This window comes from Sardina pilchardus, chromosome 9, assembly GCF_963854185.1.
Source record: "Sardina pilchardus chromosome 9, fSarPil1.1, whole genome shotgun sequence".
NCBI classification, from domain to species: Eukaryota; Metazoa; Chordata; class Actinopteri; order Clupeiformes; family Clupeidae; genus Sardina; species Sardina pilchardus.
The window spans coordinates 4,138,986-4,165,307 of NC_085002.1; the positions used below are offsets into that span (position 1 = coordinate 4,138,986).

At 45.2% G+C, this 26,322-nt stretch overlaps 1 protein-coding gene across 2 annotated transcripts; it reads left to right on the forward strand.

Moving 5' to 3' along the window:
* The first annotated feature begins 1,658 nt into the window (after window positions 1-1,658).
* bicd2 (bicaudal D homolog 2 (Drosophila)) lies at window positions 1,659-25,129 on the forward strand. 2 transcript variants are annotated; one of them, XM_062545328.1, is made up of 9 exons: window positions 1,659-2,182; window positions 9,862-10,074; window positions 12,710-12,862; window positions 13,369-13,812; window positions 14,147-14,521; window positions 15,463-16,050; window positions 19,616-19,767; window positions 21,748-22,054; window positions 22,864-25,129. In XM_062545328.1, exons 1-9 carry the CDS (start codon window positions 1,943-1,945, stop codon window positions 22,864-22,866), a joined length of 2,475 nt encoding a protein of 824 aa, XP_062401312.1. In that variant the 5' UTR covers window positions 1,659-1,942; the 3' UTR covers window positions 22,867-25,129. The 2 variants fall into 2 exon arrangements, with proteins under 2 accessions (XP_062401312.1, XP_062401311.1); XM_062545327.1 differs by having other exon boundaries at window positions 21,748-25,129.
* The last annotated feature ends 1,193 nt before the right edge of the window (window positions 25,130-26,322 follow it).

Consider the following 26,322-nt stretch of genomic DNA (forward strand, 5'->3'; position numbering starts at 1 on the left):
AACATGTAGCAAATATCACTTCCTTTTTACAGGATTTGTTCTTAACTTTGTCATCCATTTATGTGTAAATGGCACTTTTATCCAAAGCGACTTACAGAAAGGGGAACTAGGTATACTGTGATACTGCCTTCATACCGACCGTAAACTTAGAGGGCCCGAACTCCGAACAAAAGTGTGTTCATGAGATCAGCTCAGATATTAAATACAGGAAAAGCATAAATAAGTTATTAGAACTGCTTACTATGGTTAAGCAAGGGGGGGATGTCTCGGGCGAGTGTTTCTCTCTGTAATGTTAATTTAGTGATACATGATCTTGCCTATCTGTAATGAGAGTGAAATTCAACTCCTTTTTTTGCTACCTTCAGGAGGTTTTCGTAAGGGATGTCCTTACTCTGATAGGAACTGGTGGCACATTCGACGAATGGGGTACAGGGATGCATGAGGTCCATTGCATAACAGGATTCAAAACATTAGGAATGTCAAACTAGTCTGGCAAGGTAGTAAATGTACTTAGTAAAAGGTTATGGCCTGTAGAAAATGTATCCCAAATACATCCAACCATCTACAAGTCCTTGATCCTGGCAAGACCTGATTGATGATATTTGAGCTCCACAGCCAAACAATCTCACCCCTCCCTTCCCTGCTTGTTTTGACTTTGTTTGTTTGTTTCCCATATGTACATACACAAAAACAGCAGTCGAAGATTGGGGAAAAGTTAGGATTAAAAAGAATGCAATAGTTTTGCCTTTACGGCAATCAAGCACTGCCATTTCAAGTGAAATGAACAGTGTGTTTGATAAAATAACTAAATAAATAAGAGGTGAAAATAGGACAATAATGGACAATAATGTAACCCCTTTTAAAACTGCTGTTCCTGAGTGCCAGAGATGATGTAATGTAGTCCATGAACCTCAACTTGATTATGACCTGACAGAAAGTCTCTGTTTATCTATACTGTGGTAATCCCAAACATGGTGTTAAAATGCCTATTGCAAATGGAAAATGTTTCATGCAGAAGATCCAAGTGCCCAAAATGTGCCCATGATAAGACTGGTGAGATCCCCAGGGATATACCAGGGTTCTTATCTCCTTTCGTTAGAGATTTGTAGGGACATGCCAGGTAGAGAAAGACACCACAGAATTAGAGAGCTCCACTAGAGGGCTCACTTTTGTGCGTCCTCTCCTTGCATGCTGTGAAAGAAAATATAACTACTATGCTAAGTCTAAATATTCAAGAGGGCCTCATCAGCAATCACGATTCAGTCGGGAAAACTGTCAAATGTTGTGAAGTTATTCAGTGGTATCAGAGTAATTTTATGTGACAAAATCAGTCTCAATGTGCTTATCTCCATCTTTTATCCGCAATGCACATTTGGCAACATGTTATGCTACCTATAGCCAGCAGAGGGCACTAGAGAAGTAGGCTTCGTCAGAATTCCTACTCGGTTTCCATCCCAGCGGTCAACAAGCCGCATAGCAAGGAGGATGACGTTGCCTAGGATTGAGACAGCTAGGGATTTGTGTATTCGTCTACAAATGGCAATGCATCACGGGAGTGGTAGTCAGAGCTTCAAATACGTTCATCCAATCTGCTCAGCGTTCTTGCATGAGGAACTGTACCTCCCAGGAATCCCCACAACCGTCTTTGGGCACTGCGTCTTTCCAGATGGATGATCTCAGCTTTGAGTTCTCCACTCCCCCCGTTTCGAGCGGAAAGTGACAATAAGGGGTGGTGGAGAAAAAATGAAGCAAAGCTAGAAAAACTAGTTCATTATCTTTTAAGTATATGCAAAACAGCGCAGCGGACAAGCTTCTAAAGGAAGAATCGGTATTTCACCGAGAGCAACTATGAAATTCGGCTTCGGAAAAGACTGGTGGTGTTAATGCACTACAATAACGGGCAGGGTCCGTTATCGTGTCAGCTGTCTGCCGGCCGGCCAAGATGTCTGGAGATGAGGAGGAATTCCCCGACGCTAAGCTAGTCATGGAGTCCGGGCCGCAGTGGCTTCGGTCAGAGATCGAGCGTTTGTCCAGGGAGTTGAGCGAGACGACCCGCGAGAAAATCCAAGCTGCGGAGTATGGCCTTGTCGTTCTTGAGGAGAAGCAGCAGCTCAAACAGCGATATGACGACCTGGAGAGCGATTACGAGTCTGCTCGACAAGAACTTGACCAGCTCAAAGAGGTAGGCCAACTTAAAGGAAAGGATTCTTCGATACCAGCCGTCTGTCTGTAATACTGATCTTTGGGAAGCTGCGCATTGACCAACGTAATTCGTTCACGAGTAGGCCTACTTTTTGCGGTCTGAAATTACAGAGTTGGTAATTTGTCGAGAGGCCGATGGTTCGGCCTATCTGGCAACATAGTTGCACTGAAATGTCCATTGTTTGTTTTCCCCAGTCGTAGCCTATTTGCCTGATAAACGTTACAATATTACGCACAGGTTAAGGTTACTTTTAGGAACCCTAAAATAGAACCTTTCGTGAAACTGTTCAAATGCAGTATTTTGTAGAGAACCACAAAATCTGTGTGAATGATCGAACGCTAGATTCGATGGAGTTAGCTTTTCAGTATTCTTCAGAAGAAAGGCAATAAAATGGCCATTATGCGTGATGGCTATGGCCCTAGCACTGCAGTTAGACTGCGGTTGTGGTAACGCTGTAAGAATTCCCAAATATTTAGGCTTATTTGCCTGTACTAGCCAGCCGGTGTGATTGCAGTGTTAGCCTGGCTAAATTTGTTTAGGGGGTCGACGGTAGGCCTACACTTACTGCCTTTACAGTATTAAGTTGTCATGCTTGTAAGATTTGCTAGAGAACAGTCGGAATGAATAGCTAACATTCATGTGAGTTAACCTTTACAATAATTATTCTGGCGTTTTTGACAGCTGGTATGGAAGTGCCGATAACTATGCCAAACTGATTCCTTGTTATTTCGTGATGCAGAAAATATCACGATAAGGGGGAAATGTCTAATGGCGATTTTTATGACAGATATTCATATTGTCTTTGCGATTTGATTGGCAATATAATGGTCAAAGGTTAAGCTTAACAGTTCTGCAATTTCGCTTAAAGTTGGACCGTTTAATGAGCATGTCTGGTGCATGAGACGCACAACACGGTAAGGTGAGCTACGCTGTTTGTCACTCAAGGAGGATGCAGTCAGTAGGCTAATGCGCTGGTTCAAATGTGAAGTCGCGATCAGAAATGGCTTAATTGTGCAGCCTTTAGGCTAATGTCAACATTCAAGATGTTTGTGCGTCATAGAAAGTCAGCAGCAAAAGTAGGCCTGACTTTAGTGTTTGCTTATTTGAGAAGAAAACCACGTTTCGTCGATTGGCAGACGTTGCCAAAATAAGGCTTGTGTTGTTAATCAATTAATTAACTCTAGCTCTGCTTTAAAGCCTTATAATTGGATACGTGGCATGAAATTCATTGGGGCAAAGACACACATCTATGAATATCTCTTCATTCGATCTCAATCCCACTTCCACCTGGATGTCAAGCTGTAAACTGGCTGGCAGCCTTATTATCAAAGCAGACTGGTCATAGCCTACTACAACAACATTTAAAACTGAACTTTGCATATTTTCTTCGCTATATCACAGCAGTCACCACAGAATAGATGAAAGAAAATGAAATACTCAATGACACTGAGCTGATTGCCCACAATACCTTTAAGGAAAGAATCAACATTTGCACTGACAAACCCATCAAGGGAATGTCAAATGACAGCCTGGCAGGCATGCTGAATATCGTAATCGTACTCGTGTATCTAGCCAAAGTTAGTGATATAATCTCAGAGAATCCAAGTGTGCCTCCCTTGTTTCAGGCCTTTCTGCCTAAGTTGCTGAAGTGATTAGGTCACCTGATTTGATGCATAGACCTTTAGCCACGACCTTGAGCTCTCAGTCCCCAGACAGTGTACAAACAGTTCAGTGTTCAACAAATTTGAATTTGAATTTGGCGCCACTAGGTGTGTTCTTAGCAGAAATATGCAGAAGAGCAACTTCTGTGTATGACCTACAGAGCCAGTGGCTTTCTCACGCACACTTTCCCCAACTCCCTTTCTCACTGTTGTCCTTGTTCTTAAACTCTCTGGAACAATTGTAGACCCCCCAGTCATAGTTTTAGGGTGTTGACTCTGGGGGGGCTTCAAACTCCTCAGCTCTTAATGGTACTAAATCAAGAGGCAAATCCCCCCGTAAGCGGATCTGTGGTTGTCACTCTAAAAAAAGACGTCCAGTCTGGAAGTGGGCCCACCACTAGTGCCTGTGTCGAGCAGGAGGGGATTCTGGGGAATGTATTTCCAATTAAACAGGATGTTTATGCACCAGTATGAAAAGGCTCCTCCAAAATGGGTTCAACATTATTGTTAAACTAAACATAATGTTCATGGGAGACAAACAATGGATCTCTGGCTAAATGTGTCAGTTCTCCAAGAGAAGTTGATTGTCATGAACGTTTAACATACCATGTAAAAAATCCAGTTAGGGGAGTTTGAGATTTTCAAGAATTCTAAGGCCTGACAGATGAAGATTATTTGATTTAAACGCTGTCCCCTGATGACCTACTTTTGGACTTCTCTGAATGTCTTATTTTATTTGAAAGATGGCCTAGAAGCTCTAAACAATGAAGAACTTGTCAGTCTTAGGTTACATCCTAGACCATTAGGCTAAGGGAAAAATGCTTGTTTCTTTAGTGTCCAATCAGCATCTTTTTGAAAGTAAAAGGATTATTCTTGACATTTGTAGCAGTTTAATTTGATGCTGTACTAATAAATTGCCTTGATTTTTCTGCTACTTGTGGTGTTTACATTCATCGCCGGTCACCCGTACACAGATCGCTGGTAAGTGAACAAAGGTTCACTGGACGAGCTCAAACTCCCTAAACACATCCCAGCAGGGCGCGGGCTCAGACATGGGATCAGACATGTGGACAAAGGTGGAGTCTAATCCCCTCTGCCCCAGCGCCGGGCCGGACTCACTTGCTCTCCTCAAAGCAGCGAGTCGGAGCGCCTTGGCTCTTGGCACCCGTAAAGACACCGGAGTGAAACTGTGCTAATCTCCGTCACGTCTGTAGTGTAGTAGTAGTGCACCCAGAGTAGTTTTCACTGGTGTGATTTCACGCAGGCAGGAAGTTTCTGCACATCTGCGCAAGACATCAGTTACTGTGTCGAGGAGTGGCATTTGAACTTGTCTATTGGGAATGCTGCAGTGGGAGTTGGGTGGAATGACTCTGTACTAAAGGGGACGGTTAGCACAAAAACAGAGAGTTCCAACCTCCTCTCCACAAAACAATTGCAGCTGCTCCAAACATCAAGGGCCTTGTGAGAAATGTATTTTGTGGCAGTGAATGCACAGCATATCCTGCATTGGAAGACATTTATAGAGATTTAATTTCAAGTGTAATATAAATATGAAATCTCCAAATGTCTTCCTAATATGCAGTTGAGCCTGTAGTAGGACTGTTAGTATTATCTAGGTCTACAGTATGATTTGAACTGGTGTGTTCAGTGTGATCAGGCACCTGGGTGCTGGTGCTCCTCAACTTGGGCCAATTCTTTTTGCAGCTCCTGCATCCTTGATGCAGATATCTGATGCCACATAAGTCCTTGGTGTGTACTGCTCCTGTATGTGCATGGATCAATGGACGTGATACTGAAGAGGCACCAGGGCAGATGAGAGCGAAGGGTGTCACATTTTCTGGCAGATGCGCACTCCACATGATGACTAAAATGTGAAAACAAGTTGGTCATGGAACCATCTTATTTATTAAGAGAACAAAATGGGGTTAAGATTCCCAAAGAGTGACATCTCTCCTGTGTCTAGCGTATTTCTCCGTGACATAATTGAGCTCAGTTTAACATCAGTATGGCATTTTTGCCATCTTCTCGACATTTAAACTCTTAACTTTGACTCGTGATGTTGCCATCTCAATCAGATAAACTGGTCATATCAACAGCTGCATTTTGTTTTCTTGTGAGGCAAAGGAAAGACGTTCTCGAGACAAAAACATTTCCTCTGTGTAGGAAGGAGGTGTCATGATTTTCTTGTCTGTACACTTGAATTTGAATCTTAAACAGAGGTTGTTGTTGTCATCATCATGGCATAGTGTCATATATGTCCTGTGCATCATCTCTGCTGCACAAATGTGGAGGCATGTTTACAAAAATGAGGTGTTACTCACATATAGGCCGAGGGCAGTAGGCTATCATTTTAATTAGAATGGTATATGTAAGGGATAACGGCCGACGAGGTGACCGGTTCGATGGAAATAATGGCTAGGTGGAGGTCTAGAACTCCGGCGACGTGCGAAGCACGGAGACGGAGTTACCTCCGCCGTGCCATTATTTCCATCGAACCGGTCGACCTCGAAGGCCGTTATCCCGCTTATCTCCCGTTTGTATTCATAACCTGTATATTTAGAACATAGTTTTATTCCACCGTTGCGTCCGTTAACATCGCTAAAACTGTCTTGACTGTGGGACTACTTTCCGCCACATATCAACTTTCTACTTGCAGGACAAAACTGCCGTTACTAGTTCTAAATGGATGGTTGCTATGGCCAAAAGCCAGTCGTTAGTTCTAAATGGCTGGTTGCTACGGCCAAAAGCCAGTCGTTAGTTCTATCTCTGCCGTTGTCAAGCGGGCATTTCCCAGGATTCTGATTAACTTTAACTTTGAAAGATCGCTACTTTTATAGCCTATGGCATCCAACTAGCTACAATCCACCTCCGTCATATGCTACAATGTTACTATGGTTCTGCACGTCTGTATTTCAGCTTGGATGCAACGTGACAGTTCATTTAAACTTCGCAACGAGTTTGGCGAATTAATATTCAAGTGAGATACGGGAACTACTTCGAAGGTAGCAGGTTATACGAAGTTAATGGCCACCCCATTAGCCAATCAGAGAAGAGAATTCCATTGTTGAGGGAGATAAGTTATATTGTATGTTGTAAGCTGTTTGATCATAAATCCAATTGTCAGCGTTTGTTTTCTATATTTGAGCGCTGGAACTCGTGCGTAGCCTGGATGGCTAGTGGGAATGACTGGCATTTTATCTTCCCTTGACACGATTGCAGTCCATGATCTGAATTCATTTGAAGATGCTAACAGTAGATGCTTATTAGAACATAGACTAGCTCAAATAACGGCTAATTGTTGATTTAATGTAATTGTTATTTAGTGATTAAAAAAAGAGGTTTCAGTTCAGTTGAGATAAAGTGTATTTGTTGGATTATTCAGAGTCCACTATACTGTAGTGAAGATGGTGATGCTCGTGGTTCTTGTGGCTTAGGATCAGAGCATTAAAAGCTGAGCTAATTAATAAACTGAAAGTCCATACAGTCTTTCTTAGAATCGTGCAACATCGAACAGCATCACAAACCATAATATTGTGATATTTTTCTACTCGCATGGTAGCTGAGTGCCATGTTGCTCCTTCAGAGCCACAGAGTCAGCTCTAGTACTGACAAACTGCCCTAGTTTAGTTCATTGAGTTTATGTCTTCCAGGGACCATGTTCAAAATACATTAATCATATGAAGAGAAGACATGCTTTTTACCAGATTTAGCTAAAAGCTGATTTCCATCTGCAGTCTACATGATGGCTTGTAGATGATAAAATCTTAATTAATCACATGACAAGGCAAAAATCGTGTCTTAAGGATCTTTGGCAGCACACATGCCATTGTTGAGTTGGAGTATACAGGGATGAATGAGTACGCCTGAGCCCTGCCTTTTTCCATTGTTTGTTGACAGAGATGTGTTTTTGTTGACAGGATCGTGTCTGTCTAACATAGGAGCCAAGCACTGGAAGTGCTGAGGTCACAGCTTACTGTAACTTGCTCAACTACCCAACTGCTTCAGGCCGACCAGGTTTGCTGCTGCCAGCAGCCTCTTGTGTCTGCCAGAGTTGTGCAACATCAAGGATGGGTCCTCATTCCTCTGTGTCTGCTTAATTAAGGAAATCTGTTAAGGCATAATTTAGGGCTACTACCAGATGAGTTAGTTTGTGGCTGTGATCAACAGGAATTCTTCAACCGCAAGTTGATTATAAGCCCTTAATATAGCAGTGCTTTTAAATATAAAAGGTACAATGAGCTCTAAAGGGAATGCTAGAACCGATCCTGCTCAGCTGGTAGAGTAAGTTATAGAACTGACAACGGCATTGTCACAAGTTCAGAGAGACTTGAGCTCAGCCGATCATGCCTTCATACATGGTATGTCATTGTTGCACTTGGATAAAAAATGATTTTATAAAGTAGGGTTCAGAGGGTCTCTCTCAGTTACAGTGTGCTTGGCATATGTGAACGATGTGCGGTGATCAGTCGTGATCTAGTGTGGCGGGGCCTCATGTGCGGAGGATGATCCCTGCAAGGTGACTGCTGATCTTGGGGCAATTGTCAATTGTCCGAGGAGGAGCCTTCTCACTTGTCGTAAGAAAACTGGGGACAGCTGGGGGGGGGGGGGGGGGGGCACTACTAGAGGATCTGTGATGGGCCGGAATCCGGCTCAGGTTGAAGAGGAGGTGATGGTGTCATGGCAACCAAGACGCCCCATATGGCGGCGGCCCAGAGCAGGTCAGTAGAGCAGCTGGCCGGCCAGCAGTGTGCGGGGATCAAGCGCGGCTCAGCCCACTCCACCGGCCTGTGCCGCTAAGACCGGAGACACGGCCATTTCCTTATTGTGCGCTTATGCTCTCAGTGGAAAGCGCTTTGTGCTGCGCTGGGAAAGGAAAAATGCACCGGATAGATAAATAAATAAATAAATAGACCCTCACTCACTTTACTCTTCTGTCCATCAGGCCTTTTTTTCTTTGCTTTCTTGTCGCCCACGAGAAAATGTGTTTTCTCTCTAAACTCTTGGAAATAAATTGTGTTTATTTCAAAGTCTTAGCTGTGTTGACTTTGAATGCCAATATCTAAATGCACATTCTGGGAATAGGATGTATTAGACTAGTATTTCTGGCCTTGTTAAATCCTCATGGCTCAGGCCCTTGCTCTCTCATTCTTTTCCATTGTCCGCTAGGCCTGTTGTATTATCAGTGTCTTTGTAATCACGGATTAGTGTGTGTGATAATTGTGTTTCCAAAGATTGAGCCAACCCCTGCGTATATCCACATGGCAGTGACTCCGTGATCCTTTGTACCTGTGGGTCATGTCCCAGTTAACCCTACAAACCACCATAGAGCTACGGCATACATGAGAATTCCTGAAGGGCAGCCTCCTTCATGCTGGACATTGTCCATATTTGTATTTCCTGCTGAATGGGGACAAGTCGGCCCAAAGGATTTTCAGTGTCTTGATAAAATAGAAGCTTCATTGTTATTCCAGAATCTGGTGCAATTGTAGCTCTGTTCACTGAAACGTTAAGGGCCGAAAGAAAACTGACAAAGACGGAAAGCTGACAAAGACGGGAAAAAACACTGCATGTCAGGCGATGTTTTGTGTGCTCGTCTGTGCTCTATTCAGAAGTCGGCAGTTGAGGGGCACAAAGGCCAAGAAGTAGGTGAGGGAAGAGAACTGTGCTGGACCGGATTCCAACTTTGTGACTTCACTCAGTGCAATTTGATTATAACAAGCAGGTCACTTGTCTGTTTTAAATTTCACCTTGTACATGGTTCATTGTACCTTTTACTTGTAAATTAATGTTTCTCAGCTCTTCACGCCTTTGTCACGCACATAAAATGTTGTTTGTGTCTTAACTCCTGTCACCACATAAATTTAGTTTGTGTTTTCCATACACCAGTATGGGTGTATTGTATTCAGCACCCACCTCCCATTGTTGTCGCTGCTTAGCACCCCTCTGAGCATAATGGCACATCTAAAAAGGGCTTTTATTGTCTCTGCTCTCTCCCAGGCCTTTGGACAAGCCTACTCGGCCCACAGAAAGGTGGCTGCGGACGGGGAAAGCCGCGAGGAGTCGTTGATCTTGGAGTCGGCCTCCAAAGAGGCATACTACGAACAACGCGTCCAGGAGCTGCAGAACGAGCTGAGGCAGACCAAGAATGACCTGGGCAACACCCGCGCCGAGAACGAGAGGCTGGCTACCATGGCCCTGGAGCTCCGGGAGGTGGGAAAAGGGCCGATGCTCGGAAATTCCTGGAAAACTTGAAAATTCTCCTTTAAGCCTACCTTACACTGACCAGATTTGAGAAAGATTCTTGAAAGATTGTAGTCTTTTAACTAATGCCCCTCATTCAAACTTTACTCAAAAGACTACAATCTTTCAAGAATCTTTCCCAAATCTTGTCAGGGTAAGGTAGGCTTTAGGAGCATGGTTCTTTAAGTATTCATTCAATATACAAATTATTCATTATTTTAGCAATGTAACACTGATCCTAGATTCCAGATAACTCCTTAGTCGGAGGGTGGACTTTATCTGAGTCCATGTGAAGTAGGTATTTCAACTTGGAGTGGCATTCCATTGTAGCCTACTTATTTTCTGGTAAGAGGTTGGAAATGTTTCCCTCTGAGTTTGGAACACTTTGGACATTTCAAGTTGGAAATACCAAGTTGTTTGGAACTTAGCATAGATTAAAATGTAAGTATATAAAACTGTTGTACCATACTATTATAGACTATCCAAAAGAGATGTGTTGAATGAGTCATTGTAACCTAATGGTGTCATACATTCCTTTGGAATTAATACATGTGATTCATGAATGTTCAGGGAATCATGAGGTTGGCCATTATTTCCTTGGTTGAATTCATTCTGTTGTTTCACCATACATACCCAAAGAAATCAGATTGAACCCTGTTCTCCAAGTCAATGACACCTATCATCACCTGCCAGTGACCAAGTGTCTTCAGGGTATCTTACTTTTTGTCAAGAAGGACTGGTATTCTGAGAACCTCAGTGAACGTTTGACCTTCTGCTCCTGCCTCTATTAGGCTGTGTCTCTGTAGTGCAGTTTAGTCATAGGCAAGTGTAATCTCCACACGTACGACAGTGGCCATGGAAGGGATGAGAGGACTGAGAATGTGAACAGGAGGAAATGAAACTACTGTTAACGTTCTGAAATTCTATTTATTTCTCTTCATAAAGAGGAACCTCTGGAGAGAGGAAATGTTCATGATGGCATCCCGTGGTGAGATCAGGCTCATCAGTCGTTTCCATTTCCGCTGATTCATTGTTGATGACATTTAATGTAGATGGAAAGACCCAGTACAGCATGATAGAGTCAAATCAGAGTCAACCTCTCCCCTAGATCTAGAAAGTACCAGGGTTCTTCTTCATCTTTGAGAAAATATTCCCTGAAAATCCTGTTAAATATGCTTCATGGCCGTGTTATTGTGAAAATGATCCTTTTCCTCATAGGCTGTGTTAAAGGGATAGTTCGGGTTTTAAAGGGATAGTTCGCATTTTAAGACACGAAGTTGTATGGGTTCCCTGTCAGCAACGTAGTGCATCAGCACTGACTTACCCCCCGACAGCGTCCTGTGAGCCGAGATCCAGCCGGTTTTTGATCGTTTTTGATGCCGGACTATTTTCTTCAGCACGTTTCTGGGGTCACGAAAGTAAAGTGTTTTTCTTCTCAAAACCATATGCGTTCAACAGAGTGATATATTTGCACCACAAAAACGTTGTCCAGCTGTCAGTAGCGAGCAGTGATAGGAATCGCGAAAAATAAGTAAGTGATAACGAGGTTTGATTTTTTCCTGGACAACGTTTTTGTGGTGCAAATATATCACTCTTTTGAACGCATATGGTTTTGAGAAGAAAAACACTTTACTTTCGTGACCCCAGAAACTTGCCGGACTACTTTCTTCAGCGTCTAAAACCGGCTGGATCCCGGCTCACAGGACGCTGTCGGGGGGTAAGTCAGTGCTGATGCACTACGTTGCTGACAGGGAACCCATACAACTTCGTGTCTTAAAATGCGAACTATCCCTTTAAGACACGAAGTTATATGGGTTCCCTGTCAGCAACGTTGTGCATCAGCACTGACTTACCCCCCGACAGCGTCCTGTGAGCCGAGATCCAGCCGGTTTTTGATCGTTTTTGATGCCGGACTATTTTCTTCAGCAGGTTTCTGGGGTCACGAAAGTAAAGTGTTTTTCTTCTCAAAACCATATGCGTTCAACAGAGTGATATATTTGCACCACAAAAACGTTGTCCAGCTGCCAGTAGCGCGCAGTGATAGGAATCGCGAAAAATAAGTAAGTGATAACGAGGTTTGAATTTTTCCTGGACAACGTTTTTGTGGTGCAACTATATCACTCTTTTGAACGCATATGGTTTTGAGAAGAAAAACACTTTACTTTCGTGACCCCAGAAACTTGCCGGACTACTTTCTTCAGCATCAAAAACCGGCTGGATCTCGGCTCACAGGACGCTGTTGCGGGGTAAGTCAGTGCTGATGCACAACGTTGCTGACGGGGAACCCATATAACTTCGTGTCTTAAAACCCGAACTATCCCTTTAACTTATGTTGTAGCTGTATGCCAGTGCCTTATGGTAAATAATGAACGATGAATAGCTGACTATTCGCCGATTAGATGATAACATTGGTAGTCTTCACTGAGTCTGTCTGGGGCACGGTTTTCCCTTTTATTGCAAATAAACTTCAAAGAACTATGCTGACCTCAAGTAGGCTGACACAATTATGGCACCTAGTCAATCACAAGGACTTCAGCTGAAGCTTTCTGAACAAAAACAACCAACCAACCAACCGCTGACCTGAGCTGTGTGTGTGTGTCTGCAGAGCAACGAGATGGTGGAGCTCCAGAGGGCTCGTCTCCGTGACGACGTGCGGGAGTACAAGATCCGCGAGGCGCGGCTGCTGCAGGACTACACTGAGCTGGAGGAGGAGAACATCAGCCTCCAGAAACAAGTCTCTCTGCTCAAGCAAGGCCAGGTGAGTCCCTCTAGCTCAGCAGTCTAGTCACCTGGAGTTAGTGTTGCACGGTGCACTGATACTACAAAAGAATCGCAATACCCTGAAATTAGGAATGTCACAATACTTAGTTGTATTAATATCGATACTTTCAAGAATGGCCCTGTTCTGTTGAAGTAACATGCTTGGGCGCGACACATGCTTCCCTAGTCCCTCTCCTAGCCTGCGCGTCTTTTCTCCTCACACACGTTACTAGCGGTCATGCCATAAACAGCAATACATGGACGCTAGTTTAGTTCACTGGTGTGAATGATCACACTACAGTATATTCAATATTAGGCTACTGATGATGAAAAGTATTGAAATCGCAATTCTTGACTTAGCATCGATACAGAAACAATAATTGGAGTTTGTGTGCCCGTACCTGCGCTCACACCTGTCTCTTTGCTCCATCTCTTGCTCCTCGTGCCCGTGGTGTGTGTGTGTGTGTGTGTGTGTGTGTGTGTGTGTGTGCTGCTGGTGTGCAGGTGGAGTTTGAGGGGGTGAAGCACGAGCTGCGGCGTCTGGAGGAGGAGGGCCAGTATCTGAACAGCCAGCTGGAGGAGGCGCTGCGTCTGCGGGAGATCTGCGAGCGGCAGCTGGCCGAGGCGCTGGAGACGGTGAAGACTGAGCGCGAGCAGAAGGCGGCGCTGCGCAAGGAGCTGACGCAGCACATGACGCTGGGCGACTCGCTGCTCGCCGTCTCGCTCGACGGCCTCAAGCTCAACGCCGACGAGCCCAACAACGACGACGACGTCATCCGCAGCTTCGAGAACGGCCTGGCCAAGATGACCGAAGCGCAAGCCCTCGACAACCGCTCGTCCACGCCCAAGAAGTCCGACAACTTCCGTCCAGCCCCCAGCCTGGTGGATGACCTGCTGAGCGAGCTCAACATCTCCGAGATCCAGAAACTCAAGCAACAGCTGCTCCAGGTAACTGACACAATCCCAAAGGCCTGCGCAGTAGTTTACTTCCATTCATTCAATGGGCAGCTACATGCTGTAATGTGATGTAGTGTAGTGTAATGTATTGTAATGTAATGTAATATAATTAATGTAATGCCATTTAATGTAATGAAAAAAGTGTCTGCTTAAAGTAGTGTAATGTAATGTAGTATGTAATGTAATATGTAATGTAATGTGTTGTAATGCTGGTTGTGGTGCAGGTGGAGCGTGAGAAGGTGGCCCTGCTGTCTACGCTGCAGTGTAGTGTAGTGTAATGTAATGTAATGTAATATGTAATGTAATGTAATGTGTTGTGGTGCAGGTGGAGCGTGAGAAGGTGGCCCTGCTGTCTACGCTGCAGGACAGCCAGAAGCAGCTGGAGCAGGCGCGCGGGGCTCTGGCCGAGCAGCAGGAGGCCAACGGACGGCTCAACCAGGACCTGGGGGCCATGCGGCGCCTGCAGGCCAGCAAGGAGCGCCACTCGGCCCTGGACAGCGAGCGCGAGCGCGACAGCCGCGAGGACGGCGACGGTGACTACTACGAGCTGGACATCAACGGGCCGGAGATCCTGCGCTGCAAGTACGAGGTGGCGGTGAACGAGGCGGGAGAGCTGCGGGCGGAGCTGAAGGGGCTGAAGGAGGAGCAGCAGGAGCAGAGCGCACACTACCAGCAGGAGCGCACGCGGCTAGAGGCACAGGTGCGTACGGTTACGGACGGAGGCTCCCTATTGGCCACAGCGGGAGTTCCACTGGGAATATTGCGGCCCATGCTGTCTACTTCCATAGCTATACTAGTCAAGTCAAGTTTATATAGCACATTTCATAGACATCATTCAGTGTACGGAGGCTCCCTATTGGCCACATCGGGAGTTCCACTGGGAATACTGCGGCCCATGTTGTCCTGCTCCATAGGGATACTATCCACCTTATTCCTTAAACCGGAAATCTGTTCCTGTCTTCGTCTTCCGTTCATTCTGTTTACATTATAGCTTCGTGCATTCTCAGTATGCTAACTAGAATATGCTTCAACTTAGATTTCTTTCAGAGTGCTGCCAATTGTGCCCTCAGCATATGGATATACTACATGATATATAATCGATATAAAATATAAAAGTTTACTTTGCAACAGACAGCTGAAAGAAACTCTCTGGCTGATGGTACATGGAGCAAGTCTTTGAGTGATGTTGCTCAGGCGGTATTCCTCACTGTGGGTTTGGCAGGTTCCCATTGATGTTGGGAAACAGTTTGTTTTCTGGGGAACTTTTAGTCATCAGTATGCAAATTGTCATGAGCGGATGTCTGATCAGAATACAAGGAATTGTTGATGTGGTTGCCCAGCAACAGTGCTCAGAAAGTTGCCTCATGTATCACCACCTTTACTGTCTGTGTGAAATGGTTCAACCTAAAGATGTTTATGTCTGTCAAAATAGTCATGATGAGCACCTATTTCTGACATGTTCCCTTCTGTCAGTTGGCAAATGAAACTGAGACATAACAGAATTATTGTTACCCATCAGTAGAAGCTACGCACAGTAGAAACATCAGGTTTTCTTTTGTGTAGAAAATGCAATATAAAAAGATGTTCAGCTTACAAATGTGGTGTGCATGTGTGTGCGTGTGTGTGTGTGTGTGTGTACAGGTGCGTGAAATGAGCAGTCAGCTGGCGTCGCTGGAGAGCGTGAGCCGTGAGGAGCGGCAGCGTGCCACGCGTCTGGAGAAGGAGCTGCGGGAGACGAGCGCGGTGGCGGGCGAGTCGCAGGGCAGCCTCAGCGTGGCGCAGGACGAGCTGGTGGCCTTCAGCGAGGAGCTGGCCAACCTCTACCACCACGTCTGCATGTGCAACAACGAGACCCCGCAGCGCGTCATGCTCGACTTCTACAAGGAGGGCAAGGCCGGCCCGGGCCAAGTGCCCAACGGACGGGACGCCGCCATCACCTCGCCGCCGCCCCTCGCCACCACCCTCATCGGCATGGACGACAGCCGCAAGGAGCCCATGGACATCTACAACCTGGTGGCCATCATCCGCGACCAGATCCGCCACCTGCAGCAGGCCGTGGACCGCACCACCGAGCTGTCGCGCCAGAGGGTGGCGTCGCTGGAGCTGTCGGCCGTGCCGGACAAGGACAAGGAGGCCTGCATGGAGGAGATCCTCAAGCTCAAGTCCCTGCTCAGCACCAAGCGCGAGCAGATCGCCACCCTCAGGACCGTGCTCAAGGCCAACAAGCAGGTAGGCTGGACAGAACTGGGATTAGGCTGCTCTTTTAGGGCCTGTGTGTGTCTGTGCATACCTACACCTACACTCATTTCCTGGGTATTAGCCACATTGTTTATAAGCCGCAGGACAGCGGTCAAGTCAATTGTATTATCCCACCACAAGGCCAACAAGCAGGTACTGTCCAAAAGCAAAAAGAGAAGATTTGTAGCCTGGGTGTTCCCATACTGCCTTGCGCGGTGATTTCTTTCACACTGCTAAGGCAGTCTGGAAACTAACGCCCACATTTTCGCCGGATGTTGGCGACCAATTACAGAACAGGGGAGAAGGCAAGACCATGATGAGCAATGCACAGACGCATTTGATAGACATCCGTGGCGACCAATGAACGGATCTGGGCATTTTTTCAAATACGAGAAAATTAATGTCTGGTTGCCAGACCACGCCAGGCTAGAAGATTTGCAGATTGTTTAGAAAATATAAAAAGCCTTTAATACTACGTGGCAAGCACTGGGTTTTAAAAGCACATGGGCCTCTGCGCTGGGGCCATATTGGCCTTCATCAGGGCATGAAGAGCAGGTACTGTATTTGATTGATTGATTCTTTATTGAACAATATCACGTGTTCAAAAGGATATAAAAAAACACAATAAAGCCCAAAGGCTTGTTTCCATTGTGGTCCTTATAATAAAGCCCAAAGGCTTGTTAGTGGGCTTGCTGCAAGGCAAGCCCATCTATTGTTATCCGTCGGCCGTTTTTTTAAGACGCCTCTTCTCCTAGAGCGTTTGAGCTATCGACGCGGCTCAAACACTAAAAAATCAGGCCCGATCCGGTGTAGGTTGCTTGTTAATGTCGGATGGCTGCCGGTTGTCGTTTTTCCGGTATTCCCGTTTTTAGACCCTTGTAGTTCCGCCATGCTCCACCAGAGGCGTTTCCCCGTTGAAATGAATGGGGGACTGTTCAGGCGTTTACATCACTGCCCCCTGGTGAGCAAGCCCACTCTTGCAGCTCCTCCACGGAGATGCACATTTCTAGTTTGCATTGTGGTCCTGTAGGCCTGAGACTGCTGGGATCACACTGCTCTATCAGGGCCTGCGTGTCTGTCTGTGCACACACACCTTTCAGTCATTTCCAGCCGCATTGTGTATAAGCCACAGGATAATGTTTTATGCAAGTAAAACAACGGAAACAAAATCATATAAATACCATGTTAACAGCCCTCCGTGTATTAACCTCATAGCTGAAGAAGTTTTGCAAAAATCAGTGTAGAAACCGCGGCTAATAGTTGGGAAATGATGGTATTTGGTGGTTGTTGTAGTGTATGTTGTACTGTGCCCTGTCTTAAGGGTCAACTGTACGACTAATGTTGATGTTGATGTGTGTGTGTGTGTGTGTGTCTGTGTCTGTGTCTGTGTCTGTGTCTGTGTCTGTGTCTGTGTCTGTGTCTGTGTCTGTGTCTGTGTCTGTGTCTGTGTGTGTGTGTGTGTGTGTGTGTGTGTGGTTGCCAGGTAGCAAAAGATTAAAAATGGGGATCAATAAAGTGCAATCAATAAGCTCCTATAGAGGCAGCCTGAGCCCAACGGAACAGTCCTCCTGTGTGCTCCCTCTCTCTCTCTCTCTATACGTGTGTGAGGATCCTGACCTTGTGGTATTTGGTGGTTGTTGTAGTGTATGTTGTACTGTGCCCTGTCGCAAGGGTCAACTGTACGACTAATGTTGATGTTGTGTGTGTGTGTGTGGTTGCCAGGTAGCAAAAGATTAAAAATGGGGTCATTCCACCTCAATTCAACGGATTTTAGAGAAAATTTCTGCTTGACCATCTCAGATTTGCTTCAAACTTTTACCATCTAAAGAGTAACCATTTAAACTAACTTAGCCAAAATATTAGATCAGTATACCTAATACATCCAGAGAAAAACATTTTTGAACATGGTACCCCCCTTCTGATTTTTGGCACATTGGCGCCCTCATCTAAATCTGCAGCAAAGTTCAGATGTCATTATCTCAAAAAGTGTTCAAGCTAAAGACTTCAAATTTTCTGTGAATAATGATTGCTACCTACAGATTCCACATATTCATTCCTAAGTCGTATGTGTTGACACTGACTGTGTTTCAATCTTGTGAAATCAGAAGAAAAATTGCAGATTTCTTTCACACCCCCACATTGGGTGCCCCATTACACAATTTGTAAACAAAATGTTTGGCAAATGGTTATGTCTCTCTACAGAAGTGTTTAAGCTGTCTTTGAAAAAGTAATGAAGAGGTGTCTATATTGCTTTTTTGTTGGAAGTATTGTAACACAAAACTGAAAAACAATCAATTTGGATAATATTGTATCTCCCCATTACAGAGGTATGACAAGCTATACCAATGAATTGAACACATCTCCAGAAAGAGTATGGAATGGGCTTTCAGACTGTGAAATTTCAAGATGGTATTATGGCTATGGTTATTGAAATGTTATTTTTGAAATATTGGTCTACTATAACAACACATTGCTGATATCCATGAACAGTGACATCTAGTGGCATTAAATAGTGACAGCAGCAATTTATTTCGGAAATACAGGAAATATTTTATTAGTTCAGCACTCAGCAAGTAAATGAAAATATAAATGTTTAACAGTATGAGACATAAACATCTGATACTTAGGAATAAGACAAGGATTATGAAATCATTAAATAATAGCACATAAAAGCAACGCTAATTGTTGTAATAGACCAATATTTAAAAAAATGTTTTTTAATAACTGCAGCAATAATACCATCTTGAAATTTCACAGTCTGAAAGTCCATTCCATACTCTTTCTGGAGATGTGTTCAATTCATTGGTATAGCGTGTCATACCTCTGTAATGGGGAGATACAATATCATCCAAATTGATTATTTTTCAGTTTTGTGTTACAATACTTCCAACAAAAAAGCAATATAGACACCTCTTAATTACTTTTTCAAAGACAGCTTAAACACTTCTGTAGAGAGATATAACCATTTGTCAAACATTTTGTTTACAAATTGTGTAATGGAGCACCCAATGTGGGGGTTGAAAAAAAATCTGCCATTTTTCTTCTGATTTCACAAGATTGAAACACAGTCAGTATCAATACATACGGCCTACCAATGAATATGTGGAATCTATAGGTAGCAATCATTATTCCCAGAAAATTTGAAGTCTTTAGCTTGAACACTTTTTGAGATAATGACATCTGAACGTTGCTGCAGATTTAGATGAGGGCGCCAATGTGCCAAAAATCAGAAGGGGGGTACCATGTTCAAAAACGTTTTTCTCTGGATGTATTAGGTATACCAATCTAATATTTTGGCTAAGTCAGTTTAAATGGTTACTCTTCAGGTGGTAACATTTTGAAGGAAATCTGAGATGGTCAAGCAGAAGGCATTTGTTGAATTGAGGTGGAATGACCCAATGGGGATCAATAAAGTGCAATCAATACCTGTACGATCCATAAGCTCCAATAGAGGCAGCCTGAGCCCAAAAGAATAGTCCTCCTGTGTGCTCTCTCTCTATACGTGTGTGAGGATCCTGACCTTGTGAGTCCCATGTTCCCCTGTGTGTGTGTTTAGACGGCCGAGGTGGCTCTGGCCAACCTGAAGAGCAAGTATGACAACGAGAAGGCCATGGTGACGGAGACCATGATGAAGCTGAGGAACGAGCTCAAGGCCCTGAAGGAGGACGCCGCCACCTTCTCCTCTCTGCGTGCCATGTTCGCCACACGGTACGATGCCCCCTGGCACACACACACCCACCAGCTGCTGAACACACACATCCACACACACATCCACACACACACACCAGCTGCTGAACACACACATCCACACACACACACCAGCTGCTGAACACACACATCCACACACACACACCAGCTGCTGAACACACATCCACACACACACACCAGCTGCTGAACACACATCCACACACACACCCACCAGCTGCTGAACACACACATCCACACACACATCCACACACACACACCAGCTGCTGAACAGACACATCCACACACACACACCAGCTGCTGAACACACACATCCACACACACACACCAGATGCTGAACAGACACATCCACACACACACACCAGCTGCTGAACACACACACACACACACACACCAGCTGCTGAACACACACATCCACACACACACACCAGCTGCTGAACACACACATCCACACACACACACCAGCTGCTGAACACACATCCACACACACACACCAGCTGCTGAACACACATCCACACACACACCCACCAGCTGCTGAACACACACATCCACACACACATCCACACACACACACCAGCTGCTGAACAGACACATCCACACACACACACCAGCTGCTGAACACACCCATCCACACACACACACCAGATGCTGAACAGACACATCCACACACACACACCAGCTGCTGAACACACACACACACACACACACACACACACCAGCTGCTGAACACACACATCCACACACACACACCAGCTGCTGAACACACACATCCACACACACACACCAGCTGCTGAACACACATCCACACACACACACCAGCTGCTGAACACACATCCACACACACACCCACCAGCTGCTGAACACACACATCCACACACACATCCACACACACACACCAGCTGCTGAACAGACACATCCACACACACACACCAGCTGCTGAACACACACATCCACACACACACACCAGATGCTGAACAGACACATCCACACACACCCACCAGATGCTGAACACACACATCCACACACACACACCAGCTGCTGAACACACACATCCACACACACACACCAGCTGCTGAACACACACATCCACACACACCCACCAGCTGCTGAACAGACACATCCACACACACTGGCATGATGCCTCTGTATATGAAAGCACACAGCCTTAGATGGCTGCACAGTGCAGTGTATTGTCTCATTCTAATTCTTCCCTCTTCTCAATTCTGTCTTTGTACCACTGGCCCCCCCCCCGTCCCCCCTCCTCTCTTCCTGTCTCTCTTCTCCCTCTGTTCCCCCCTCCTCTCTTCCTGTCTCTCTTCTCTTCTCTTCTCCCTCTGTTCCCCCGCTCCTCTCTTCCTGTCTCTCTTCTCTTCTCTTCTCTTCTCTTCTCTGCTCCCTCTGTTCCCCCACTCCTCTCTTCTCCTCTCTTCTCTTCTCTTCTCTTCTCTTCTCTTCTCTTCTCTTCTCCCCTTCTGTTCCCTCGCTCCTCTCTTCCTGCCTCTCTTCTCTTCTCTTCTCTTCTCCCCTTCTGTTCCCCACTCCTCTCTTCTCTTCTCTTCTCTTCTCCCCTTCTGTTCCCTCGCTCCTCTCTTCCTGCCTCTCTTCTCTTCTCTTCTCTTCTCCCCTTCTGTTCCCCACTCCTCTCTTCCTGCCTCTCCTCTCTTCTCTTCTCTTCTCTTCTCTTCTCTTCTCTGCTCCCCTTCTGTTCCCCCACTCCTCTCTTCCTGTCTCTCCTCTCTTCTCTTCTCTTCTCTTCTCTTCTCTTCTCTGCTCCCCTTCTGTTCCCCCGCTCCTCTCTTCTCTTCTCTTCTCCCTCTGTTCCCCCACTCCTCTCTTCCTGTCTCTCTTCTCTTCTCTGCTCCCCTTCTGTTCCCCCGCTCTTCTCTTCCTGTCTCTCTTCTCTTCTCTTCTCCCTCTGTTCCCCCGCTCTTCTCTTCTCTTCTCTTCTCTTCTCTGCTCCCCTTCTGTTCCCTCGCTCCTCAGCTGTGACGAGTACGTGACGCAGCTGGACGACATGCAGCGTCAGCTGGCGGCGGCGGAGGACGAGAAGAAGACGCTCAACTCGCTGCTGCGCATGGCCATCCAGCAGAAGCTGGCGCTCACGCAGCGCCTCGAGGACCTGGAGTTCGACCACGAGCAGTCGCGCCGCACCACCAGCAGCAGCAGCGGAGGAGGGGGCGGAGCTAGCGGAGGAGGCGGGGTCAGAGGCTCCGCCTCTGGCCGCAGGAGGGGCGTCACCGCGGCAACCGCCTCCTACTCTGCGTCACACTCCGCCCACTCCAGCCCCCATGTAAGTCCCCGGCTGGCCTGCAGGGTGCGCCAGCATCCCCGCGTCGTCACGGGAGCCCCCATGGTCTTCTGCAGCGAGAAATATAAGATCGTGTGTGACCCCTGAGCAATGTACCCCCACCCCCAACCACCACCCCCACCACCCCAAACCTCACCATCACTCCCACCACTCATCTGCTGCCTGCTTCATCACCCCCCCCATAACATGCATCTGCTTCACCCCCCCCAAGCTAACGGTCACCACTCTAGGCTCTAGGCCAGGCTGAGACTAAAGGCCTGTGGCAGGACACTACGGCATGCAGTGACTCTCCAAGTGACACTATGTGGCTTCACTCTGGAATCTGTTTAACATGGCTGCAGATGAATGCATGTCCACGCGGGCTCTACTTGTGGTTAAAGCTTTCTTATACACCGCCCACTGTCTTCAAAACAGGACTACGTGTGCTGTTTTGGTGTTTCATGCTGTGCTGTCCTCGTCATTGCTGTTGTCAAGCCTGTGGGTGGGGGTGGTGGGGTTGGGGCACCTCTTTTCCCACGTTATGTGTATTAACATTGCTCTCTAAATTCATCCCTCCATCTGTCACTCATGTAGCTTCTTAAGGCAGCTTGCATGCTGAAATAACCCTCCCTGGTGAGTCAGGCGTTGCCATTCACTCATGTAACCTCTCATATGCACGTTGCCCTGTCCTGTCCTGTCCTGTCCTGTTCTCATTGAGACTCTCGCTGTCTTGGTTGTAAACTATTGTGAATAATGATCTGGTGAGCTCAGCCAGTTGTTGACTGTTGTGTTTGTATCTTTTGGTTTTGCAGTAACGTAGTTGAGCTGGATGTTGTGATTTCCCTGACGGTGATCCCCTGATTCCTGCCGACGCTTCCTTCACTAGAGCCTCCCAGTGACTTTAGAGCTCCCGAGCGTTCTGGTGGCTCCACCCAAATATGCACATCACCTACACACTCGCATTGATAAAGATGCACAAGACACTCACACACACACACACACAGACAGACACCCAGACACCCACACACAGACAGACACCCACACACAGACACACACACACACAGACAGACAGACATAGCCTAGTATTTAGAGAATCCCTAATCCTTAATGAACTCCTTAGCTGTGTCCGTGCAGTTTCCGTATAATAAGTCAGTTGGAAACTGGGGCTCAAGGTACATTGGAAAGTCCACCCTAATTTCCAACCCTGAGCCGACTTGCTCTCCGTGTGTGCATTATTCACATTCATTTTTTTGTTCTGTTACATATTTTTGTTTTTGTTTTTGCATCTTTCCTCAAATGTTACTGCACTTTCTCATGTACACGTGCCCCTCAAACAACTCCCGCCTATGCAAGATATACCACATGGCTCACTATATTTCAAATTGATCACGCTTAAGTAAATAAGTGGGGATGACGCCAATTGCAAAAACTGTTCTGACGTGCTTCAGTGGCCAAAGCGGCTGCAGAGTGCACTTAGGAAGTCTGGACTTAATCTATTGGCCTTAAATTGAGCTCATGTGGATTCCCCTGCGCAGCGACATGGGTTTGGCTAATAGCCGTGGGTTGTGGATGGGGCAGTGTATTCCTGTTGATATGCTCGTGATGAGTCTTTGAGCTTTGTTTTTGTTTGTCATATGTAATAGAAACTGTTTTTTATTTTATTAATAATATGTGTATGGTTGTATGGTGTTTTAATAACATTTTGCATGTTTAACTGCCATGTTATGAACAGAATCCAGGGAGAGCAAACAAAAAAGTATGTATTTATGACACTTCGTGTTAACCTGTATCCAAGTTTAATCTAGCAATGTCTACCTTTGGACTCTGGGGTCAGCCTATTGAAAGAATGAACCGACGGAACAATTTTACCGGAAGCACAACCGCAAGATTCCACGCTGGAATTACATATATAGTTCTATTTTTGTTCGTTTTCTCTCTTTTTTGCTTCCTCTCCTCTTCTGTCTCAGTAGTACGCCATGAGTGCCTTTTATTTCTTCAGAAATAAGTTAGTTTTTTTTTTTTTTTTCTTTAACCAGAGAGCAAAAACCACCGGTTTTTGTGAGGTAGTTTTACTGGAGTATTGAGGTGATGGATATTTGCATTGAACTCTACCTATCCCTTCCTGCTAGCATGCATGTGCTGCTGCGGCTTCAGGATATCTGTGGTAAACCTTATTTATGCTATCGTTTGAAAGCTAAGCTACAGTAACGTGACTTGTGAGGAAAACAAGTGACCCAGTTGTGGAGTAGAGCAATTACTGCAAGAGAAGGTGTAACTGCAAGCATTTACTGAGTGTCTTGTAACCTTTGACCTTTGTATTTGGACGGTCTGGTGATGTGCATAGCAGTACTGAGGAGACTAGTAGTTTCTTTTCCTTTTTAATGTTTTTAATATAATCGTTTTATATGTGGTAAAGAGTATTGGAAAAAAAAACAGATCAATGGAAAAAACAAGTCCTCTCTCAACAAGTCTGTTGTGCCATTTCATACCTTCAGTTTGTTGAGGCATTGAAATGTTTCAATATTATCAGGGGGTTCACATTAATATATGATATATATAATAAGAATTATATATGTTATATAAACAAGAAATGTAAGTGCAATTTAACTGCTGTATCAGGTGTCTAATTCAATGTACTCTATTGCTTGAAGCATAGTGGGAATTAATTGGCCTATTATTGAGGGATAGCTGTGCCCATTTTTATACTGCAATATTTTGTCACAGTTTTATATCTTTATATGGAATAACTTCACCTGTCTGATCATATTTATTGATAACAATATTAAGCAGCTCAGTGTTATTGTACGGTTAGTGGCATGGTTAATGCCAGTCTCTTCAAAAGCACCTGCTGTTGGCAGGTGTTCTATATGTGAGGCCTATCTGGTAGGAGCACACCATATGACTATGGCTTTGTCTGTAGTGACACGTCATGACATTTATCGATGGTTTCACTGCGTTTCCCCCCGGGGAGACCAATCACGTGTCACCATCTGTACTAAGAGGACTTCTAGCTTGTGTAAGCTCTTGTGTGTTAAGGTGCTCATTATTCTGGCCAAATAAACATGGTTGAAAACTCAAGTGGTTTGTCGTGTCTTGTCTGTGGAAATGTGGCTAAAATCAAGCTGGTGTTTATGCTAGTGTCTGTATTTGTGTGGAGAGGTTTTTTAAGTATGTAATGGAATTAAACATAAATTGGTAAATAAATTGTTTACCAAAAGTACAGCAAACTTATATTAATTTGAAATTAAGGTTTTGCTATTGTCTATTCAACAACTCTACTCAACTCTACTCTGCAGTGGTCATATAGGTTTAGTCAGTTTTTTTCTTCCATTTTCTTTCCCCCCCCCCCCCCCCCCCCCCCCCCGTGAATTTGTGTCAACGTTTCCCAGGACACTGAAAGACCAGGGTGCAGGAAACTTGGTGGTATTGTAGCCCCACAAGGATGACACAAAACCATCATCGCCCCCTCCCCATGCTAGACTGAACCCCCGAAAGGAGGGTAGGGTGGACACTATTTTCTGTGAATATCTCGAGAACCGTAGGGCCTACATAGGAGGACCCTTCGTTTTTCTCTAAATTGGTCTTAAGGGGGTCATGTCAACCCATTCCATAACCACTCATTTGATGTATAGTGCCAACTAGTTAAAAATGAAGAAGCAAACATGCTTAGTATTCACAGGTATGTTTAGCTGACATGGTCAAAACTGCAAAAATTGGACGTATAGGATCATGACACACAGAATGCATGCCAGGTTTCGTGGAAATTCGTTGCGGGGGCATACAATAAATTACTTTATGTGTACATTTAGTGACTGTACACCAACTGGCCTGTACATGGCCAGACACAGTTTTCTGTGAATATCTTGAGAACCGTAGGGCCAGCCATTTTTTTGTATGTTGGCCTCCAATGCACGCAACAGTTTAAGTGTGACTTGCGACAAGTTTCAGTTACACCCAGATTGTTATGAGTTCGTAAGCCATGTAAATTTCCGTTTGATTTGATTTTCGAGTGACAGGGCCCTGATCGTCTGTGCCTAGGGTTAAGTTTAACATGTAATGTGAAGACTATTCACACAACTGTATTAGTTGGTTAAACACACCGGCACAGTCTGTCTGTAGCCTAGATTGTTGGTTAAAACATTTAAAACCAATTTTACAAATTAAAGCCTAGTCTACCCTATTTTATTGAACAATATTATTAGTCTGAAATTGTATATCTCAAGCAAGTTTATTGATAACCTGGTTTGGTCCAACAAATAATTAGACTTATC